The 24,337-nt window shown below is 36.6% G+C and overlaps 4 protein-coding genes across 4 annotated transcripts in view; 3 read left to right on the top strand and 1 right to left on the bottom strand.

Moving 5' to 3' along the window:
- Positions 1-24,337, bottom strand: part of LOC105385797 (carbonic anhydrase-related protein 10) — a 76,268-nt gene that overhangs the window by 38,467 nt on the left and 13,464 nt on the right. The window contains exons 2-3 of the mRNA XM_048625590.1: positions 14,248-14,272; positions 10,268-10,292 (exon numbers count right to left, since the gene is read on the bottom strand). The gene's annotated coding sequence lies outside the window, so the exon portion shown is untranslated. The remainder of the gene's footprint in view (positions 1-10,267; positions 10,293-14,247; positions 14,273-24,337) is intronic.
- LOC105385817 (uncharacterized protein DDB_G0283357-like) lies at positions 3,632-6,757 on the top strand. Its single transcript, XM_011556260.3, has one exon. The coding sequence runs from the start codon at positions 3,632-3,634 to the stop codon at positions 6,755-6,757; it is 3,126 nt and encodes a 1,041-aa protein (XP_011554562.3).
- On the top strand, positions 12,855-14,179 carry LOC105385819. The gene is made up of 3 exons (XM_048625589.1): positions 12,855-13,052; positions 13,609-13,734; positions 14,032-14,179. Exons 1-3 carry the CDS (start codon positions 12,887-12,889, stop codon positions 14,172-14,174), a joined length of 435 nt encoding a protein of 144 aa, XP_048481546.1. The 5' UTR covers positions 12,855-12,886; the 3' UTR covers positions 14,175-14,179.
- LOC125489516 (fibrohexamerin-like) lies at positions 20,190-22,806 on the top strand. Its single transcript, XM_048625528.1, has 5 exons — positions 20,190-20,511; positions 20,769-20,985; positions 21,211-21,353; positions 21,571-21,696; positions 22,664-22,806. The coding sequence occupies exons 1-5, from the start codon at positions 20,376-20,378 to the stop codon at positions 22,804-22,806; spliced, it is 765 nt and encodes a 254-aa protein (XP_048481485.1). The 5' UTR covers positions 20,190-20,375.

The following is a 24,337-nucleotide window of genomic DNA, read 5'->3' as shown; positions in this document are numbered from 1 at the left end:
TGCTATTGTTCTCAAGAACAGACGATGAATGTGGTAGACTGTTTAATATGGTGGAGAATGATTTATCGGATGTTTGATGATAACATTAAAGTCCTTCCAGCTTCTTAGGCAATTAAAAAAGGAAAGAGTATTTTTTTCAAGTTCTAAGAGCCACTGCTGTATTTTCGAAATATGGCTGGTTAAAACTTTAACAAATTACGTAATTTTCCATTATGTTACTTAAATTTTAGGTTGCCGAAAATATTATTTGTGCAGATAAACACTATTTTATGTAGTTGGAACAAATTTGTCCTTTAAGTTCCTGAAATACGGATATTTCACTCTCCAGAGGTTCTCAAGTGTGATTTCATTAGTTATACTAATAATAAAGATATCTCCAGTAATTTTTTTGACTAACTTGAAACCTTACTGATTTATAAGTAAGTTACTAAATTATTATTTTTAAATAAAACTGTTTTATTCCAAAACACTGCCGCATATTTAATAGAATAACAACTATGTCACATCGTTTACCACTCTGTAACGATTGGTGTCTCCTGGTAGTCAACTTATTTTTGGTCGTTTATATGTTCTGTTATAAATAGTGCAACTTTGGAAAAATCATATTAAATTTAGTCATTGATGTTAACGTCTATGCTGTTAATTTTTGACTGTAATTAGTAGCGAAAAAATATTTATAGCAAAAACAAGCTTCATTTTAGCTGAAATTGTGACAGAGTGGTAATAACTACTTAATAAATATTTTGTTATTACTAAAAATCCATTCCTTCATATGTTTTCTAAAATGGTATTTTGTTTATTAACGTATCAAAAAAGTTTCATTTTAATCGACGAAGACTATTTCGTTAAAATAAAATAAAAGTTTCTGTGACGAAGGTGTAATTTTCTTTGCCTTATCCACGTATTATGTTCTGAAAATCTTGAAAAAATACTTAAACTTCGCGGCCAACCACCTTTTTGGCTAGAATAGAAATGTAGCTATCATAAAAATTATTAGAGTTCACCAAAAAGCTAAAGTTGTTTTTTTCAAATTCGGGATAATTTTTTATCCATTATGTAGGTTAAAAAGAAGAACTGCCCAATTGTAAAGTTGAACAATTTATCCTAATTATCTTAAACTGGGCGAAGCAGAATGAGATAGCATGACTGGTCTTTTTCCCGGTTAATTAAACAGGGTAATACTAACTGTGACGCAACATTTTGTAGTTAATAAAACGGGTATATTTAGCCAAAGCATATCGTACCCTTTTCAAATTGCTTATTAACTGGGTAGAGTTAGTTTTCTGAAAGTTTAGTGTAATGTAAAAGCTAATACGTTCTTTAAATACAATGAACAATACAGTACACTTAATTGGCACCAAGAACGAAAATGATAAAACAAAAACTTATAAATAAAAGAGTAGGTACAAAGAGGCAGCCTTATTGCTCATAGCAATCGCTACCAGACAACCTTTGTAATTAAGAGGTACCAACTTCAACCAATGTAACTCATATAAATACAGTGTGGATTTTCATCGATGAACGACCTGAAAGCATATCAATAGCTATAGCTATAAAACCAAAGAACCTAAAACTGTAACCTAAAACTATCAATGCATCCAAATTGCTATGGGGTGGTATTTCAAAAAAGACTTTTATAAAGTTATCTAAGCCCCATGATATATTCTGAAGTCTGGGGGTGTTTAATCCATAAGCTATAACTTTTTGAAAGAACACTCTTTTATAAAGCAAGCGCCACCCTTTCCCGTGACTCAGACAAAAAGTTCCAGCTTCGTGACTTGGTCTCAGAGGAAGAAGATAAAATACTACTTTAGATATGGCTTTTCAATGTATAAAAAAAAAACAAAAAGATTCGCTAAAAAAACATAACTGAACTGAACATAGTGTTACTGATGTAACAACTAAGTACCTAATCGAAATTAAAATTTGATCTAGAAATATTGCTCATTCAATTTCTCCACAGCAACTTAGTGTGTCATCTGACCTTTTTGTACTTATGGAGAGTAGATTTTATTAACGAATTTTATCTTTTTGTTCCTCCTCAAGTATTTTGGCTAACTATTATCTTTTTTAACACTGTTTATACATAGTTACTAGAACAGATACATAAATATATACTTTTACCGACTAGAAACTGACTTTTTTCGTACACAATCGAGGGTGATGATCTGCCAATCAACAGCATTTACGTTTTAAGATAAACTTATAACAACCAACTGTAATGTGTTTCGTTAAGTTTTATATGCTCATGCAATAGTTATGCAAAAAAATATATGTGTAAATGCAAATTGTAAGCGAAACAAAGAATTAATGATCTTTTAATATTGATTTTAACCTTATTGATGTAGGTCATGAGCAGTCACGAGTGTTTTTATGAATTATTATAGAAAACATTCAAACAAATGAATCGTTTATGGACTGTTAATTTCCTTAATATATTTTTTCAGGTAATGCTGTCGATACCTGCTTCCTATCAATCAAAAACAGTTGTAACAATCAAAATGTAGTAGGTAGGTTAACATTAGCACTTTCAATATGTATACTACTTCTGGTAATAAGTACCTACTTATTACCAGAAGAATATACCTATATTATTATGATTATGATAAAAATATTTATACATCCATGTCCCAAGGCATTATAAAGTTTTTTCATGAAATCGAGTGTTCTGCGTAGCGGTTTAATAAAACGAATCATCAATTTCACCTTCCAAACAATGTGCCAAACTCTCGCCAACTTTTATACACGCTTCCACAAAAATAAGTGTGAAGAATAAGTGTGAAATACACTCGGGAGCAATGAAAAAGTTCCACGTACAAAATGCCAAAACGTAAAAACCCATTTAAAAAAAAATCATCATCATCATCGTCACGACTCTTTACGTCCCTACTGCTGGGGCACGGGTCTCCTTCCAATAAAATAAGGTTTTTAGGCCTAGTCCACCACCCTGGCCTAGTGCGGGTTGGTGGACCCCAACACAAGCAACTTTGTGCTGAGAGAGTTGTCGGGTAAGTGGGCAACCCGACTGTCAGATGTTTTCAAGCCGCCCGAAGGCCTCTGACTAGGCTTAACGACTGCTAAAAAAATAACACTATATTTACGTTTTAGTTGGTTCTTTATGTATATACTGAGATTACTGAGCCGCTGTTAAATGTACTTTATAATTGCAGACGGCTTCATTTTCCGATTATGAGTTATTTGGTGCTATTTCACAGGACCGTTATGTATGTTCGAGGGATTTATGTACACTCGTAGGTATTGAAATTTGCAATGGAATTCATGGATACAATAAATTAAAATAGTCTCAAAAGTTCGAGGGATTATTTGATCTAAGATAGCCATAGCCAATCATACTTTTTGGATTAATGTGATGACCCAATATCACATTCATAAAGTACATAGCATTTTATCTAGGTCACAATGTTTAATGTATGTATTAAGATTTAGCGCACAAAATTATGATAATTGTTCCTTATCGAAGATCACGCACACTTATATTTGAATTTTACATACTATATACATACTTGATCACGACACATCTTCACGTGAATGAAACAAATCTATAAATAGCGTTAACTCAAGCATTTAACTTTATTAGCGGGTAAACATTATGGTTTACTAAACCACTAACATGGCCAAATTAATTTACCTCCTTGTATTAGTAATATCTATTAACGTAAACGCTCAACAAAGCCAAGGTATTGGAACGTTGAACAACAACGGCAATCAAAATGACAACAGTGATGGAAATGCCAATGTGAACAACAATGTTATAACAAGTGTTAACGCAGCAGTGAACAACATACGAAATTCTGGAGGTCTTGGCGGTCAAGGAGGAAATTCTGGCGGTCTAGTCGGCGGTGGTGGTGGCAGCCGCAGTGGAGGCGGCAGAGGAGGCAGCCAGGGGTCTGGAGGCTCTGGTGCCGGACAAGCTATAGGCTTACAAAACGACAACGCTAACGAAAACGAAAACAGCGATGGAAATATAAATCTCAACAATAACCTCTTGGGTGGTCAAAATACTGACGTGAGTAATGTTCGAAACTCCGGAAGGGGAGGCAGTCGTGGAGGCTCTAGCGGTGGATCTGGAGGCTCTGGCTCAAATGGTGGATCTGGAAGTTCAGGTTCCGGTGGTCGAGGACAAAGCATAGACACTGACAACCAGAACGCGAATCAAAACGAAAACAGTGATAAGAATATAAACGTAAATAACAATGTGATCGATGGCGCTAACTTAGGTATCTTAAACAGCCGTAACTCGGGTGGTAGAGGAGGCAGCCGTGGAGGATCAGGAGGTTCTTCAGGAGGCTCTAGTGGATCGGGTTCAGGAGGCAGCGGTTCCAATGGTGGACAAAGCATTGGTGTCGATAATAATAATCAAAATAACAATGATAACAGTGACGGAAACCTCAATATCAACAACAACGTCCTCGGAAATGGTAACTTAGATCTGAGTCAAATTCGCAACTCAGGAGGTAACCGAGGCAACGGTAGAGGTGGATCGGGGGGATCAGGTGGTAGCTCCGGATCTGGTAGCTCTGGCAGCGGTGGTTCAGGCAACGGAGGACAGAGTATCAACACTGACAACCAAAATGGCAATCAAAATGAAAATAGCGATGGAAATATCAACGTCAACAACAACGTACTTGGTGGCGGAAACCTTGACTTGAGTAACATCCGGAACTCTGGCCGAGGAAACAACCGAGGAGGCTCAGGTAACAGAGGCTCTGGCAATGGCGGTTCTGGTAACGGAGGGTCTGGTAATGGCGGTTCTGGTAACGGGGGTCAGAGTATCAACACTGACAACCAAAACAGCAACCAAAATGACAACAGTGATGGCAATATTAACCTGAACAACAATGTGCTTGGAGGTCAAAACATAGATCTGAGTAACATCCGTAACTCGGGCCGTGGAAATAACGGAGGAAGATCAGGCAATGGTGGTTCTAGAAATGGAGGTTCTGGCAACGGCGGCTCTGGTAATGGTGGAAACGGAGGACAGAGCATCTTAACTGATAACCAGAACCAAAACCAAAATGACAATAGTGACGGAAATATCAACGTCAATAACAACGTCCTTGCAGGTCAAAACATTGACCTGAGCAACATCCGTAACTCTGGGCGTGGAGGAAACAGAGGAGGTTCAGGCTCAAACAACCGTGGTAATGGACAAGGTAGTGGAAAAGGGCAGTCTATCAACACAATTAACGATAACAGTAACAACAATGATAACAGCGATGGCAACATTAATGTGAACAACAATGCCATAAGCAATATGAATACAGACATCAATAATCAGCGTAACGTAGGTCCTAATGGTTGCAATGGTCCCAACTGTTTTGGCCCATGGAATGGTCCTTGGAACGGCCCTTGGAATGGTCCTTGGAATCCTAACTGGTATGGACCTTCCAACTATGGATGGAACGGCAACAACTGGAATGGCTGGAATGGTAATGGTTGGAACGGCAATTGGAATGGCAATGGTTGGAATGGTAATTGGAATGGTAACTGGAATGGTAACTGGAATGGTAACTGGAATGGAAATGGCTGGAATGGTAATTGGAATGGCAATGGATGGAACGGAAATGGCTGGAATGGAAATGGTTGGAATGGCAATGGTTTCAACAATGGTAACGGCTTTAACAACGGCAACAATGGAAACAACGGCAATTTCGGAGGCCAACAAATTAATACCATCAATGATAACCAAAACAATAATGAAAACAGTGACGGAAACATTAACGTTAATAACAACGTCATTGCTGGTTTGAATGCGGCTGTAAACAATATCCGTAACTCCGGCGGCAATGGTGGTCAAGGTGGTTCCAACGGTGGTCGTGGTGGTAACTCAAGAAACAACGGTGGTCGCGGTGGTAACTCTGGAGGCAACGGTGGACAACTTATCAACACCAACAATAACAACCAAAACAACAACGACAATAGTGACGGAAATGTCAACGTAAATAACAACGCCATTGCTAGTGTAAATGCGCTACTTAATAACGTTAGAAACTCAAACGGCCGTGGGGGTAACAACGGAGGTCGTGGCGGTCTCATCGGAGGTGGTGGAAACAATGGAGGTTCAGGTGGAAACGGAGGTGGTGGTCTCCTTGGTGGCCAAGTGATTGATACTCAGAACAACAACCAAAACAACAATGAGAACAGTGATGGAAACATCAACGTTAACAACAATGTTATTGACAGCCAAAACATTGGCGTAAACAACATTCGTAACTCAGGGCGAAACAATGGAAACAACCGCGGAAACGGAAGATCTGGTGGTAACCGAGGCAATGGAGGAAACGGAGGTCAAATCATCAACACAGATAACAACAACTTCAACAACAATGACAACAGCGATGGAAACATTAACGTTAATAACAATGCCATTTATAACCAAAACTTAGGTGTCAACAATGTGCGTAACAGTAATGGCGGTAGAAACAATGGACGTGGAAACAACAACAACGGAAATGGTATGAATGGAAATGGATGGAATGGAAATGGATGGAACGGAAACGGATGGAATGGAAACGGATGGAATGGAAACAGATGGTACGGAAACGGGTGGTACGGAAACGGATGGTACGGTAACTGGGGCGGCAAGAACTGGGACACTGGATACGGCTATGACAGCTACAAAAATAATTATGGCAAAGGCTACGGAGACGGCTACTCTACTTATTACATAGATTATGACAATTATGGCAGCAAAGGAATCTACGATTACATTTATTCTAAGTCCAAGTACATTTAAAGATCAGATACGCTGTTTTTTTCTATCAAATCTATTAAATTGTTTCCTAGTCAGCAATACATACGTTGATTTTGTATTATTACGTAAAATGGATCTCATATCATTTGACCTACACAATACCATCGTACTATTTTTCATTTAACTGATATTTATTTATGTGCCTTTTGACTGCATTATTCATTTTTAAGTGTATGTATGTACCTAATTAACTTTTATTATAATTACAAGCCATTGTATTAATTTACGTTAGTTCATATCATAAACATTGATCAGCCATTTATTATTGAAAAATAAAGATTTCAAATGCATTCTTTTAAATCGTGACTTTTATTGTTTCGTTTTACACCGACAACCAAAGTTTATAAAAAAATCTAAATTATTATATCATTTCATATTTTAGTTGCCGTACCTATAAAAACTAACATATATGATTTTGGGATTGAGTTAAATTAGTTAGGGCGGATTCGACCAACGTCGAGTAACTTTTTACTCACGAGTAAAGTACCAGTTACTCGCGAGTAAGCAGATTTTGCATTCTACCAAACCTGAAACCAAGATAAGTAGCTTATCCCAAGAATAAAATGTTATACCTGCCGCCAAAATTGACCGTGTAACGAGGTTATCCGAGAGTAATTTTGTAATGGCGGCAGCACATCAGCTGATTAGAAAACCGTCATAATGACATATAAACACATCTGTCAAAACATAAACAAAAGTACGTTAAAAGGCAAAGTCTCAGAATAACAACAGCGAATAAAATATTAAAACATAAACAATTTCATACTTTTATAATCCATTCAAACTAAGTTGGTAAAGTTGGCATGTCATTTCTATTGCATGCTTTGAAACGCAGCTATTTTTATTTTAGTTGCATTACAGTTTCGTTCCTCGTTCATTCAATTTAATCATGGTATAACTTGGTAGAATGCAAATGTACTTATCCTAGATATTTACTCGCGTATAAATTTTATTCCGGTATAGTTATTCTCGTGTAACGTGATGTTTGGACGAATTCACCCTTAATAACAATAAATTATTATAATAATAGCTGAAGAGTAAAATTATGTGTCGTAATTTTGAGTTAATAATTGAAATACAAATCACATTGTCACCATACCATTAAAAGCTCAGAAAATACCTATCAAACTTCCAAGTCACACATTCCTGCCAAACTTGAGGGTTCATCCAAGTTCACTACGCATTCCGTAGGCCAGAGGTTCCCAATGTTTACACCTGTGGCCCAGATACAAGGTTCTGAAAAACGTGATATCACCGACTAATTTGCTATGAAAATGAAAACTAATTTAAATACCTAGGTGCTGTTATTATTATGTGCCGAATACTTAACACTAACATACATAATAATATGAAGATTTCTTACTCAGGTAAACGTACCTAAACAGGAGCTCAAGTTTTACTAAACGAATAATTTGACAAATAACCATAGCATTGTATTCCATGATAACGTTTTGCGTAACTTGACGTTCTCAGATGTGAAGCTGAGAGTGAGTGTCACAAAGTCTAGATTATAGTTACCTGTACGATCAAAATAATTTTGTTACTCTCTAAAACGTAATAGCACTTGAACCTAGAGTGACAGCGTTATTTTTATCCCTTGGATAACCTCTACATAATATATGTATATTGTGAAAATATAATATAGGTAATTGTAGCATTATTTAATAATTTATTAACATTTGCTACGCGGGGTTCCGAGGTTTAGAGTTTGGGAACCTCTGTCCTAGGCTAATACCATAAATTAACACCTCAGAATCAACTTAAGATGCCACGAACTGTAACAATTTGGAAACTTCCAAGCTTGTGGAAACCCGGGCTCGTTCCTGTGCGATCCCCTATTAATTATAGCATAGAGATAAAGTTGAAGGGGCCGGTTTCCCTTTGGTTTCCAAGCAATGTTCGGTTTGGAACACTGGGGCAGTTATATTATTTTAAAGCTTGGTATTTGGTGTTGCATGATTTTAATCTACAAAAAATATATTTGACATATTTAAAAAGTGTTGTTACGCCTCTTAGCAACATTTAACATGATTGTGTATAAGTTTTGTAGTAGATTAGGTCTTTTATTGTACCTATTTTGTGTTAAAATTGTCAAAAATACTTTTATCATCGAACTTGGTGCTTTAGAGATAGAAATGTAGTAAGCCTTTAGTTTTTAGCCTTATGACATATCAACTTCAATTAAAAAAGGAACAGCGATGGTAGTCAATGTGTAGCATGCCGGCAACAGGGCAGTACCCGTATCATGAAAATTCGAGCTAACGAATAGAATCGAATGCGAGTGCGACTATTGTCAACTTGACAGCACTTTCGAACACTTTTTACCTTTCGAATGAGTTTCGAAAAGAATGACCACAGAGTAGGTACATAATATTATTCTGACAATGACCTATGGAATGATAGCTGTCAAACTTTCGCAAATCTGTACACCGCAATACACCGCCATTTTGTTGTTGACAGGTTGACAGCACTTTCGAATAGACTATCGAATAGAATGTGCTGCGTTTTTTCCGGATAGCTCTACAGGTGTGCTGAAGTTTTAAAATATGTAAATCCGAGCCGGCTACCACGAAATATAATCTGTCTTAAAAAAGATATCGCCCTGAATGCTTATAAAGATGTTTTGTAAAGCGCCTACAAAAATACTGAGGAATTAATTCATTTGGATTCTAGGCATTATGTTATAATTATTGTATTAATATGTATGTATTAGGGTTGCTTATTTCCATTCCATAGTCAAGAGACAGGATGTGATTTTCTTTATAATCATTTGTAATCATATTGACACAAATAATAGTCTTGAATTAGAAAATATTTTTAGCGCCTCATTAAAATGATGCATCAAGTTACATGTTTGTGGATAGATAAATTGTTTAGACTAAACAATTTATCCACAAACATGTATATGAAATAGGTACCTACTCCCATTTTAACCAAATGCTCTACTCTCTACTTGTAAAACTTTTTTACAACTAAAACGAAAACAAATACAGTCGGGTATAATTTTTTAAGTATTTAAGATAAAATTTGAAAAAGTGGTTCATTTTTAGGGGCATCATTTTTACATGATGTATATAGAAAACTAGCTGTGCCCGTGAGCTTTGCTTCGCCTTAAAAAGTTTTCCCGTGGGAATTCCGGGATAAAAAGTAGTCTATGTTCTTTCTCAGGGTCTAGACCATATGTATACCAAATTTCATTCAAATCCGTTCTGTAGTTTTGGCGTGAAAGAGTAACAGACAGACAGATAGACAGAAAGACAGACAGACACAGTTACTTTCACATTTATAATATTATATATATAGTTAGGATAACTTTTCAACCAGTTCGTCCTACTGGGAATGATGTCACTTATTCATATCATATACTAAATGTGACCTAATATCATGTACCTATAATAAATATGATGAAAGATACTGATTTTGAGAGCTATGTTGGTTTGCACTTACTTATGTTTTTTGAACAAATATTGAGATAATTCTCCTCTTCCTTACCTTTTCTAAAGAGCTGGATACACTTCTGAAACAAATGAAAGTTATTGTTAAATATTTTATATTATAAAAGGAACATTCTTTTAAACAGAAGTTATTTTAGTTTTTTGTGAAAATATAAATTATTATATTTAGTAATAAGTAGGTATATATAAGTTTTCGTCAAATTTTATTGTTACAACTACTCACAACTCATTAAAAAGAATAAAGCTCGGACTATCAATTATTTATATCTTGAATAAAGGTTTGCGTGTGAGTGTGGTTATAGTAAGTACCATTATTAAAAGAGATTTATACTCGTGTTTAACCGAGCCAGATATCCAATTTAACTATTAATTATTATACCTAGTTAAAAGTAATTCTATTTACTGAATAAAATAAAATTAATTATTTCAATATTATCTCTTAGCATGCCATAATTGATGAATTAAACATATAATATAAACCCAAAACGTCTTGGCTAACAAGTTCAATGTTTCACTAACAGCGAGCAAAATGTTTGAGCTTAGCTCTTTATTCTTTTGTTTTTTACTAACGGTGAGCAATGGACAAGATATAGCTCAGGAAATACAACGAGTTCAAAATATCATGAACAACCCTAATAGTAACAGCAATCCAAATTCTAACAACGGGAATACGGGAAATACAAATATGCCGAGCGATGCGGCTTCAATTTTTGCAATGGACCGAAGTCAAGATACTGATAAAAATTATTACCAAAAGCAAGGTTATGGTGACCGCGAGTACGAATATAAGAGTGGAAACGGAAATGGATACAACAATTATGGCTTCCAAAACTACAACCAGAACTTTGACGGATGTGAGTTTATATTTATTTATATAAAACTAGCTGTTTCCGCGAGCTTCGCCTCGCCTTAAAAAGTTTTCCCGTGGGAATTCCGGGATAAAAAGTAGCATATGTTCTTTCTCAGGGTCTAAACCATATGTATACCTCATTTCATTCAAATCCGTTCAGTAGTTTTGGAGTGAAAGAGTAACAGACAGACAGACAGACATACACAGTTACTTTCGCATTTATAATATTAGTTAGGATATGTAAAAAAACTAAGGTAGCCTTAGGCATCTGGCCACTGCTAGAGTTGAGGCGGTGTCATGGTGCCGAATCAGTCACAGAGGTAAATGTCACATGTTCTCGCCTCGCCTGCACCTCGCCCGCGCCGCGACTCCACCTCGACTCCCTCAGTAAGCGTTGCGCACGCATATAGAAAACATAGGTAAGGCGCGCCTCTTTATCTCCGCCTTTCATGCAGTTAGCGTAGTGCCTTAGATATAATTTGCATTTAGTGTAAACCGAGGCATATGTTTAACATACAAATGCAGGTATAAGAACTATCAGAAGGGCTAGTACGGCGCGCATTTAAGACGTGACAAGAGTTTTGCATCACGCTCACTCACATCGCGCAGCCTCAAGAGCGAGCGCGACGGAGAACTCTTGTCACGTCTTAATAGCGCCCTGTGCTACATGGCCAGAACTGATAATAATCCAAGCACAAATATGCCCTTATTAGTTAACGCTATATCTTCCAGACAACCTTCAAAACCGCAATTTAAACCCACAACATAACCATTTCCAGGTAACAACCAATCAATCATCCGTCCTTGCTACGATCTGTCTTGCGTCAGAAAATACTTCGCAGATCATTCTAAATGCAAGCCGGTGTATGGCCAGGTCCCTGAGCCGTACTACCGGCCTCAAAAAAATTACTTTCTCTCCTTCTTCAATCTGACCGTCTCCTCGACTGACATTTACTATCGTGGACTAAAAGGAGGAGTTATTCAAGACTTTTAGTAAGTATCAACGGGTTCGTTATCAACGTAGATAAATAGCCCTTTATCGCGATTCACCATAAATACCGCGCTGCGATTGGTGGAACGGGGAATGAATGAGTTTATGATAACGAATCCATGTAGCGGGCACTGCTCGATATTCCACTATCGATTGCTTATAGATATCCTATTGATGAAGTAATCAGATAGTATCGGTAGTCTTTTGATAGGATAGATCGTTTAAGTATGTAAACAGCAATACTATCTATAGCATCGTGGCTGGCGATAGCATCGTGGCTGGCGATTAACAAAAATATTAATACTATTGATACTGCTAGTGCTATATCTACAGTAATATTGGACAATTTAATGCTATCAATAATATCGATACTGACCTATAAGCATTAGCAGCAATTGTGCTATGGATACCATTGATGATTGGGTAATGCAGATTCAGCATTATTTTCTTCTTGTCATGTCAGAAATATTGTATCCAATATTTCATTTCACGGGAAAAGTAATCTGATACAAACAAAAACTACCCTTCTTCTTCTTCTTAAAGGTTCTATCAGATGTCTTTCCCCGTGAAACAAGGTATAGTTTAGCCACAAAAGGGCACACCAACTAAGCCTGAGTATGGGAAACCATCAGCAGTTGCCGTAGCCGCATCTGCATGGGTGACAGCATCACCATCATCATTGTAACTTACTATGTACGGTCAGCTGCATAAGTCGTTATACACTTTTGCACCTTGTCAAACTGACGAACCATCAATATTTCAATGGATGAATAGGCGGTTTCAGATTGACAAGGTACAAAAGTGTATAGCTACTTATGCAGCTGACTGTATGTCCTTACAGCTTGGACCGGCAGACGGACAGGGCAGTACTGACGTTGCTGTTCAGGAACTACCGTCTGAACACCACAGTGGACTACTACCGCTACCACAGGGTCGGCAAGGAGCCAGCTATCACCAAGACCGTTGGAGGCACTTATTTCCGTAAGCACCTCTTTGATTCTCCACACAAACGTTGTTTAATTGTTGAAATAATATACTAGTCAAACTGGAAAACTTTCCCGAATAAATTGTACATTTCCCATATAAAGTTATATACGATACCTTCTGTAGAAATAGGCTCTGCTCGAATTGGAAAATGAACGAATTGGGAAAGTGGACGCGGTAGGACAAATAAGTGAACGAAATGGGAGACAAGGTGCCCGTGAAGGGATTTTGGAAATTTGATCAATTTGACGTTGTTGAATTTGATTTTGCGAGACTCAGTGCCAATTTCTCCATTCTCGGTTAGAGCATAACCAGGCAGTAGTGGTTAACTTTTGACACATCTGTCATGAATTTTATATGGAGATGACGTTTAATTTATAAATCAAACCCTGTCGGTTAGATAACCGACAATGGAGAAATTGGCACTCAGTTTCGCAGTATTGACGATTTGTGAGTTCACAACGTCAAAAAGTGTACCTAAGTATAGAGCTACTTATCATGAAGCTGATTGTAATCACGGCACAAACTGAAGGATAATATCTAAACCTCGCAGCGTCTCTGACGACCACCACCATATTCCGAGGCATCGATAGTCTGGACCTGCAGACGGCAGACACCACGGGCTACGTGGACGGGCTGCCGGTAGAAGTCATCACCCCCAGCGCCGGGGTCCATCCAGGTATTCTTTAATATCTGTTTATCTTAAGTAAGTATTGGGTGGTAGGTTCTAATTTTTTTTTAGTATGAATGGGGCGTGAAACATGGCAGTTTTGGTAAAAGCGCTTTTAAATAGAAGATTTGTTTTTTATTCAGTTGAGTCCACTTTAATCCCTTTACCTGTTTTTATAGGTACTTACTTAGAACTAGTCTCCTAAAATATCAATCACGACATTTTTAATGAAAATGAAATCTTTCTATCTTTAGTATCGCTCTTATAGATTTTTTTGTGTTAATTAAACATTTCTATATTTTCCAGATCCCGTCGTCCAGAGAACATTCGCAGTTTTCCTCGCAGGTTTGCTGATAGCGGTTGAAGAGACTTTGCTCACCGAGTCTCCTTGGGCCGCCGCTACTTTCATAGAACACACTATTTGTGACTTTGGTATCAGACCTTTATAAACTCTAGAAGCAAATAATTAAACAATTGATTCAGAATTACAACGTAATTTGATTATTTCTTAGTAGTCCTTTCCTTTTCTAAAGAACAGGATACACTTCTGAAACAAATGAAAGTTAATCTTTAATATTCGAATTAAAAGTTAAAACTCGTATTTTAGAATTTAAAAGAGGAAGTAGCGATACGGAAACTACTACAACTATCCACTTGTATTCATATTTGGCAAGTTTTGCGTCCTCAATAATACTACTGCTGCAGGCAAAAGCTCGGGCTATCATCATCAATTATTTATAACATAAACCGATATAGAATAACAGTTTGCGTGTATGTATGTTTGCTCAAGGTATATAATAATCAATCAAATTGTCTGAAATAAAAAATACATAATTGTTCGAATATGATCTCTTGGCATGCGATAGTAATTAATTAACATCGAATAACTCAAATCTATAATATAAATCCAAAACACCTTGCTAAGCAAGTTTAGTGCTTCACTATCAGCGAACAAAATGTTTGAGCTTAGCTCGTTGTTCTTGTGTTTTCTACTAACGGTGAGCAATGGACAAGACATCACTCAGCAGATACAACAAGTTCAAAATATCATGAACAATTCCAATGGTACCAACAATAATAACTTAAATAACAATGCTAATCAAAACGCCAACAACGGATTAAATATGATGATGAACATGGGAACTACAAGCATGCCCAACGACGCGGCTTCAATTTGGGAAATGGATCGTAGACAAGAGAATGATGAATATTATTACAAAAAGAAAGGTTACGGGGATCGTGAGTACGAATATAAAGACAAAGATCATGATCACAAAAAAAGCGATGAGCACAAACACCATGATCACTACGGTTACAATGGAAATGGGTACAACTACAATGGATACAACAATTATGGCTTCAACAACTACAACCAGGGAAATGGCAACTTTGACCGGAGTAAGTAACTACAGAATAAATACAAAACGTATTGTTTAGGTATCCTGCGGTTAGTCTCTACTAATTGAAGACCCATAAAATTCAGGATCTTGTTTTAGTACCTCAATTGTAACTAAAATACTAAATATAATACATGTGTTAATCTTAACCTCCTGAAACCCAGAGACCTAAAATTTCACAACTTTCAACGGCTACAAACTTAACTTTGTCTGAACTCTGTCGTGGGTCTCCACTCCACATTATGTCATCGTATGCGGTCTCTGGGTCTCTAGAGGTTAAATTGTATTTCTTCCAACCATCATAACCTATATTTTTATTTCAGATAACAACCAAACGATCATTCGTCCCTGCTACGACATTTCTTGCGTCAGGAAATACTTCGCAGATCATTCTAAATGCAAGCCGGTGTATGGGCATGTGCCCGAGCCGTACTACCGGCCACAAGCCAATTACCTTCTCTCCTTCTTCAATCTGACCGTCACCTCGACTGGCATTCACTATCGTGGACTACAAGGAGTTATTCAGGACTTTTAGTAAGTAATTGAATTATTGGTTTAAGTAAAGTGGTAGATAGTACAGATGTACTCCCCAAAGGTGCAGTTAATGAAGTAAGACCCCTTTTGGAACAGGCTATCCGTATCTAAACAGACAGACATACAATAAAGTAATCCTATAAGGGTTCCTTTTTCCCCTAAAACACTTTCCCAAAAACCCATTTTAACATAACAGTTTTGCCTGTATGTCAGGGTAACACTGCTTATATTATATAGAACATAACCTTACATTTTCTTCCAGCTTAGACCGGCAGACTGACAGGGCAGTCTTGACGTTGCTGTTCAGGAACTACCGTTTGAACTCCACCGTTGACTACTACCGCTACCACAGGGCTGGCAAGGAGCCAGCGATCACCAAGTCCTTTGGAGCCACTTATTTCCGTACGTAACTACCCATACCTATAAACTCCTTTGTCATGGTTGTCTGTATGATCAACGCAATAGCAAAAACAGCTGGGTCTGGATACTCAAAATTTGGGACATAGGTTCCTTGTGAAGTTTTAGATTATACAAAATTTGGTGGATCACTTGACCTACTTAATAAGGTGATACGAGTAATTATTTTAACGAATAGTCGAAAAAAATTGTATCACTAGTCGTAGATTTTCAGAAGATACTATGACAATTTTCATCTCACAATCAACACTACTTATAAGACAGAGCAAATAAACTAAACTATGCTCTCCAATTCTTCCAGCCTCTCTGACGACGACCACCATATTCCGAGGTATCCACAAGCTGGACTTGCAGACCAGCGACACCACCGGCTACGTGGACGGAGTTCCGGTCGCAGTCGTCGACCCCAGCGCTGGCAATCATCCAGGTATTTTATATTCCGAACCTCAAAAATAATAAACAACGTCTACCCAGTCGCATAATAACACTCGGGGCTCGGGGTAACATTACCTATGACCCAGACTCAGCCGTTAGGGAGCTACGCTACCACAGACAATACCTATTTACGTACGAAATACATAGCTTCATTATAGTATAATCAGTAAGTACCAATAACTATTATGTACTAATGCATGTGGTGTCTACTTTTAATTAGCCTGTGTAATTAGTTTTAATCTGTAGACGTAAGTTATAAACAAGGCATGTTATGTTACACTCGCTGTAAGAAGACCTAAATAAATAAAAAAAAAAAAAAAAAAAAGACAAATACACACATGCTTAGATGCATATCACATACATACACGTTAAACTTATAATAATGAATAAAGAAGGGCTTTTTCATCTAGGGTTAAAGCGGAACCCTTATAAGATAACTTCGTTGCCCGTCTGTGCTTCCGTCTGTCTGCCGAGGCAGTTTATCTCGGAAATTCATGATGCCTATGCGAAAAATCAATTAACAAATAAAGATTTAACGCGTTTTTGTTTTAAAAAAACGCTTACTTTCACGCGTTCTTGTGAATATATTCGATAGAGTATTTCCTGTTTTGACCTTATAAAGAAGCAGTATTCAGAAGCTACACAAAGAGAATAAGAAGCTATCGCATCACACCCAGTGACGTGCTTTAGGGAGGCCAACGTGCAGCAGTGGACTGCTATACGCTGATGATAACACAAAGAGTAAAACCAAAAATTCAAGTTAAGATGAAATTAATACTATTTCTATATTTTCCAGATCCCGTCGTTCAAAGAACTTTTGCAGCTTTCCTCGCAGGTTTGCTGATAGCGGTTCAAGAGGCTTTGCTCACCGAGTCCCCGTGGGCCGCCGCTACCTTCATAGAACACACAATTTGCGACTTCGGACTCAGAGTTTTGTAAACTGAAGGCATGAATAAAAACTGTTGATAATTATAACGTCGTTTGATTACTTTTTTTTTGTTGCCATTATTATCAATGGCTAATAGGTGCTATACTACTGATGATGATGATGATGTCCTCTTCGTCGTATCCGACAGCGACTCTTGCTACACTCTGTTATGTGCTCTTATGTGGCTGGCATACTACTAATATAGGACTCTCTGTCTATCTATCATGGCGATCTGATTTTCAGTAAGTATTTAGCCTCTAAGATGGGTAATTATGCGTGAAATAAATAAAAGGCGACTAGCTATTGAGCCACAAATTACTATTTGGCCACCCACGCTCACGCCAGAAATCCAATAGACGACCTGGGTCGAATATAGGACTCTCATAACATTCTATCATAATTAGCCTTTATAATCATGTTTCACAACTTCATTAGGTACTAGGTACCAATTTTTAGGTATTATTTTTTATGAATTTAATACAGTTGTTATTTTATTTTATTTTTATTTTTATTTTATCGTATTCGGAAAACTTACAGCTATCTTAAACTAGTTTACATTTATATGATGCATCTAAGAGCCATTTAATAGTTTTCGCATATGGTAGTAAATTATTACAAAAAGACAAACAGTTATGGTAAGTCAAATTTACACATTTCGTAAAACTACGCAATTAGCAATTACAAGAATTAAATTACGCTAACAGTGAGAACAAGAACTTATATTGTTATTTTAATAAAGAATACTAAAGCTAATCGTTTGTCTGGGAACCAAAGTACTCCGATGCCAAATTTCTTTTTAACGATAATAAACTACAGTTAAAAAAGTCAATCTCATTTGCCATAGCATTGAACTGTCTACTCACCCGTACAAAGAAACTATTTTGCCTATAGTTAGTGTTAGCTTTAGGTACGTGTAGTTGAAAACCAGTTCGACTTGATCTTGTAGGTACCTTCATCTTAACACACTCAAGCAACTCAGGAGAATCGATACTACCATTGATGATCTTATGTAGGTAAGACAGGTCAGCTATCCGCCGCCGTAGTTGTAAAGGTAGCAAATGATGTCTTTTACAGCGAAGGTCATAACTTATGTCATAAATACCCGTTTTAAACTGTATGTATCTATCCAGCGTAAAAAATTTACGCTGGATAGATTCAATTCGATTTATGTAATAGTCATAACGTGGGTTCCATACTTCAGAAGCATATTCTAGGATACTTCGTACAAGAGAACAATACAATATCTTAATTGGTTTAATATTTTTGAATTTAGCACACGATCGTATTATAAATCCTAGGCTTCTTGATGCTTTTTTAATGATATTATCTATATGCCTATCATAAAGAAGTTTGGAATCCTGAACTAGGATTCCAAAGGAACAAGGACTAACTTATACTGATAATAATAATGAAATAAAATTATCTCTACTTGTGTGTTGTGGTCCACCAACCCGCACTAGGCCAGGGTGGTGGACGAGACTAAAACCCTTCCTTCATTGGAAGGAGAACTTGCCCTAGTAGTGTGGACGTGATGGGTCGTGATGATGATAATGAATTCTACTTATAAATTCCTAATTTTTTTTTTTTTTTTTTTTATTCAGAAATATATATTTATTTAATAAGATTATGAATATATAACTAATACAATTTTACACAAATTGTATTAGTATAACACAATTCCTAATTATATTGAAATATATTTTAAAGCTGTGGAAATGTACCCCAATATAGCAGACGGCGTCATTAATGTAGCCTTTTTGGTTGCAATTGTCACAGGAACTTTTTCATCGCTCGTAAGTGTATTTTGTAACGAATACAATTTATAAGGTAATAATAATATATAATATAATAAATAAATATGTGGGGACATCTCACACACGGCCACCCGACCCCAAGCTAGGCAGAACCTGTGTTATGGGTGTCGGACAGCTGATATATCTACACAAATACATAGATAGATAGATACTAAATATAAATATCAACACCCAAGACCCGAGCACAAATATCTGTCTTTAAACAAATATCTGCCCCAGCCGGGAATCGAACCCGGGACCTTCGGCTCAGTAGTCAGGGTCACTAACCACTACGCCATTCGGTCGTCAGGGGTGCTTAAGAATCGAGGCTTTTATAAATGTTGTGTAAATTATGCCTGTCGATACGATCTTGACTATCGAAAGTATTACAACAATAGGTCGAGATATATCAATGATAAACTACACCTATGGGAACAATAAACATGTATTATGGAACAAAACACCATTGATAGTTACATAAAAGCCTATGAAAGAAATAATGAATACATTTTAAATCACAATATGGGTAATTATTACTGGTATAAAAATGGTTTAATGACAACAAAAACATTGCCAGAAAATATAATGATTTCATTTATTATGTGAAAAGAACTATTCGAGGAAAAAATATATTGGACTATCGGTAAAACCTGAAATTGTGTAAAAGATAGACATAGCTTGTGGAATTCAAAATTAATCATCATACAATAGACACAACACGGCTATAAATAAACCAATGTACCTATAAATACAGGACGTCCAAGAAAATGTAACATGCACCAAAAAATATGAATAGTGTTTATTAAATAGCTGTAATTAAAGTACCTACATTTGTTAATTTAATTGGGCGCACCCTTTTCTTAACCTTACTCCGTTAACCTTAATCTTAATAAATAATCACAATGATTTAATTAGGCATTAGTTAATGCTATCAATCACTGACTCTAGGCTAACAGGTCAAATAGGTGCTAAAGTTAATAAGCATGCAATAATTATTACCTACTTGAGAATGTTTTAATCTATGTATAGAATAGATATTGATTAATATCTCGTGATTACAGATCATAATGTTTGATAATCTGCGCTGATCATAGTGAATTAAATTTATTACGAATATTAACAAATTCATTGGATGTTCAATTGTTCATGGGCAAAATGGAGAAAGTAATTTCATATTTTTCCTTTGTATTTTTTGTCATTGTGTCGGTGGATATGAAGGAACAACACCAGTATATTATTATACCTGGTTTTGATTTAAAAGACACAGAACGTGAGTTTGCAGGTGAGATTGTAATGACCAGGAGGGCTAGCACGGGGTGGACAAAACAAAAGGACGTGACAAAAGTTCTCTGTCGCTCTCGTTCTTGTGGCTGTGATGTGAGCGAGCGCGATGCAAAAAAATTGTCACGTCTTCATTATGCCCGTGCTAGCCTTACACATAAGAGGACGTAGTGAGAACCTCTTCCTTTTTTGAAACGGGTGAACGGTTTGTCTATGGTTTGCTTACTATATTTTAGTAATTCTGTCTTGCATTCACAGAGCAAGACGCAGACATCTACCGTCCTTGTCCGTCGTACGATCTGCTCTGCATACGTCGGTACTTGTCGGAACACTCAAAATGCAAAATTGCCAATGGACCAGTCCCGGACCCATTTTTCCGCATCCAGAGTGATAACTTTTATCCCACTTTTAATATGTCTGCCACTCAATCTGAAGTTCTTTACGGGGGTCTCAATGGAGTCGTAAAGGAGTTTTAGTAAGTAAATTAGAAACTGTACTTACCTATACATTACTGCTCAATTTGTAAATACTATACAGGATGTTGCAAATATGGTGTACTAAGCCGAAAAAAGGTGACTCAGAAGGTCATCCTGCACAATTTTTCTTCTACGCTCCCCATAGTGTAGTGTATAATGGCTAAAAGAATGTGTAGTCACTATACAAACTAAATTAAATTATTATCATCAATTTTTGCTTTCAGCGTAAACAGAAAGTCTGCGTTAACGATACTAGCTGTTGACTTCCAAAACGTGACCCTCAATGTGAGAGAGGTCATCGTCCGATACCACCGGAGGGGTCAGCAGGCCATCGTCACTAACTCTACACTTGACCGAGAGAGATACGGTAATTGTTTTTGTATCACTCTGAAAGTAAATAAGAATTGCCTGAATATTACTCTTTTTGTCCCTAGGAAAAGAAATTCTTGCTAACATTGTTTATTTTATAGCTTACGCTATTAGCGCCTTCGCTACGCTTAGGCACCCGACTCCGCTTTGGGGCCTAAAAGGAGGAGGAGTTAAAGTTACTTTACATATTAATTTTCATTTTTTTTTGTTTTCAGCTTCCTTCAGAACTACTACAGTTTTTAATGGATTCGCCGAATTGGAGTTGGAAAATAGTGAAACAACCGCTTATGTGGACAGTCCACCTGCAGTTATAGTCGGACCTGAGCTAGGAGTACATCCAGGTAGAGTTATTTTAACAACAAACAGAATTTAATTATTCACAAATCTCGTCCACGCTTTGGACATCTTCGCATATACACCGCATTGGTGGTGAGTGTATTCAATTGTTCAATTGTTTCTAATAGAATCGAATGTTTCTACTAAGTATAAATATTGATTATAATTGCTTTCTTACTTCACCTTAGACTTAGCATATTCTTAATCCTATTCCAACATTGCATCAGAATTTTGTCTAACAATATATTTTGGAGATTTAATAACTAGATTACGGGGTAGTTACATGTTACAATAGTTGAATACTTGTGACGACAAGGAATAATCACTATCACTTCGTCTAAGGGCGGATTCGGCCAACGTCGAGTAACTGTTTACTCACGAGTAAAGTACCAGTTACTCGCGAGTAAGCAGATTTTGCATTCTACCAAACCTGAAACCAAGATAACTAGCTTATCCCAAGAATAAAATGTTATACCGCCAAAATTGACCGTGTAACGAGCTTATCCGAGAGTAATTTTGTAATGGCGGCAGCACATCAGCTGATTAGAAAACCGTCATAATGACATATAAACACATCTGTCAAAACATAAACAAAAGTACGTTAAAAGGCAAAGTCTCAGAATAACAACAGCGAATAAAATATTAAAACATAAACAATTTCATACTTTTATAATCCATTCAAACTAAGTTGGCATGTCATTTCTATTGCATGCTTTGAAACGCAGCTATTTTTATTTTAGTTGCATTACAGTTTCGTTCCTCGTTCATTCAATTTAATCATGGTATAACTTGGTAGAATGCAAATGTACTTATCCTAGATATTTACTCGCGTATAATTTTAATTCCGGTATAGTTATTCTCGTGTAACGTGATGTTTGGATGAATCCACCCTAAGCAGAACAATAACTATTTTTCTAACCGTTAAAATATCCGATTATACTTAATCTGCTGTTTTTTTTTTGTTTGTTTTAGATCCAACGATAGCTTTGAGGTTTGCAGCATTCATAGCAAATCTTCCGGTTATAACTCAAGAGAATTTCCTGACTTCAGCTCCGTTCTACGCTAGCACTTACATTCAGTACGTGCTGTGTGATTTTGGTTTAATGATTAAATAACATTTTAATTAAAGATTCGTTTTTATTCTGCAGTTCAGCAAGTCAATCCGTGGGGTTACCACGACCGAACATAAGAAATTAACAATTTGAAATCTGACTTAACTTGTGTGGCTCTGACAGATGTTTGACAGGCGAGTGACGCTCTTTATGGATTGTTAATTGCCAATGTGTCAGTGGTGGTACGGTAGCCGAAAGGCCTTTATAGCTACATAGTTCAACAAGTAGATAAGTAGGTAGGTACACACGGCAACGTCAAATGGTTGGCAGGGCACACTAACGTAGTGTATGTGTGCACACTAACGTTGTCTATGTGTGCATAAACGCAGAAATCGGTTTACACACCAGTAACAAACCACACACACACACAACAGCACAAACGAGTTTGCGCGTAGGCAAACGCCCGTATACCAGCTGTGACATAAAAATATCAACCGGTAGTGTTAGTGAAATAGTTATAAAATTGATGTGAAGCAAAATTTCACTACCTGTGTCTATACACTTCGTAGCTCATTGGTAGAATGTTAGACTAATGAAACATAGGTCGTGAGTTCGAGTCCACGGATGGTTATTTTTATTTAACTTAATTCAAATTTTGCGTTCATTTAAACGCTGTTGAGTATAAAATTAATATATTTGAAACTGACAAATGACTACAAGCTGCATAGCTGTCGACTATTTCTCTTCGCCAAAAATATATGATTCGTTCTTCATTTGAGAATTAAAACCATTCTACCCTCATACAATATGAATAAACGAAAGAAGAATGGCGAAATCTGACCCGCTTTGCATAAGTTAGCAGCCACTCACCAAACCTATTTTAAGTTATTGATAAAAATGTCTATTATCAGGGAAAAATATTTGAAAAAATCTAAACCATGGGGTTCTTGAGATATTAGGGTTCAAAAGTAAATTAATTAAATTTTTTTTTTTCGTTAAATAAGATTTTGCTGAATGGTACATGCACAAATAAGTTTTATAATCTAAATCATGGGATTCCCAATTCATAGCGCATCACAAAATGTATTACATGATTTTATTTATGCAAATAATATCATAATTATTTTTGCACATTTCACACTCAGAAACCTATTTTTATAAAGAGACCAATTTCAAAAATTATTTCATTTTATTCAAGTTCCCGTTATCCCGAAGTAACATAAACTACTTTTTAGCCAGGAATTCCCACGGAAACACTTTTAAAATCAATTTTTAGCTCGAAGGTAACATCTAGTACAGTAGAAAGACTTGATCTTTCAGCACCTATATCTTCGTTCTCCCATGTCTCATAATAATAAAATTAATACCAGTATATGCTGTAGTCACGGACTACACATCAGTGTATGTTTCATCAATGGCCGCTCTGGGTCATGGCGCCATAGAGAAATGGCCATTCTCCTTTGTTTTTAGTTTTAGTGACAATTCACCTCTGCGTCTGCAAAGTGATTCACTTTGTGATTTGTCAATTTAATTAATTACTCTTCGCAGTCACTATGGAAAGTCACTTAACCATGTTCAAAAAGGCGGAGATAAT

The sequence above is a fragment of the Plutella xylostella genome, chromosome 14 (assembly GCF_932276165.1).
Source record: "Plutella xylostella chromosome 14, ilPluXylo3.1, whole genome shotgun sequence".
NCBI classification, from domain to species: Eukaryota; Metazoa; Arthropoda; class Insecta; order Lepidoptera; family Plutellidae; genus Plutella; species Plutella xylostella.
This window is presented reverse-complemented; position numbering and strand designations above follow the sequence as displayed.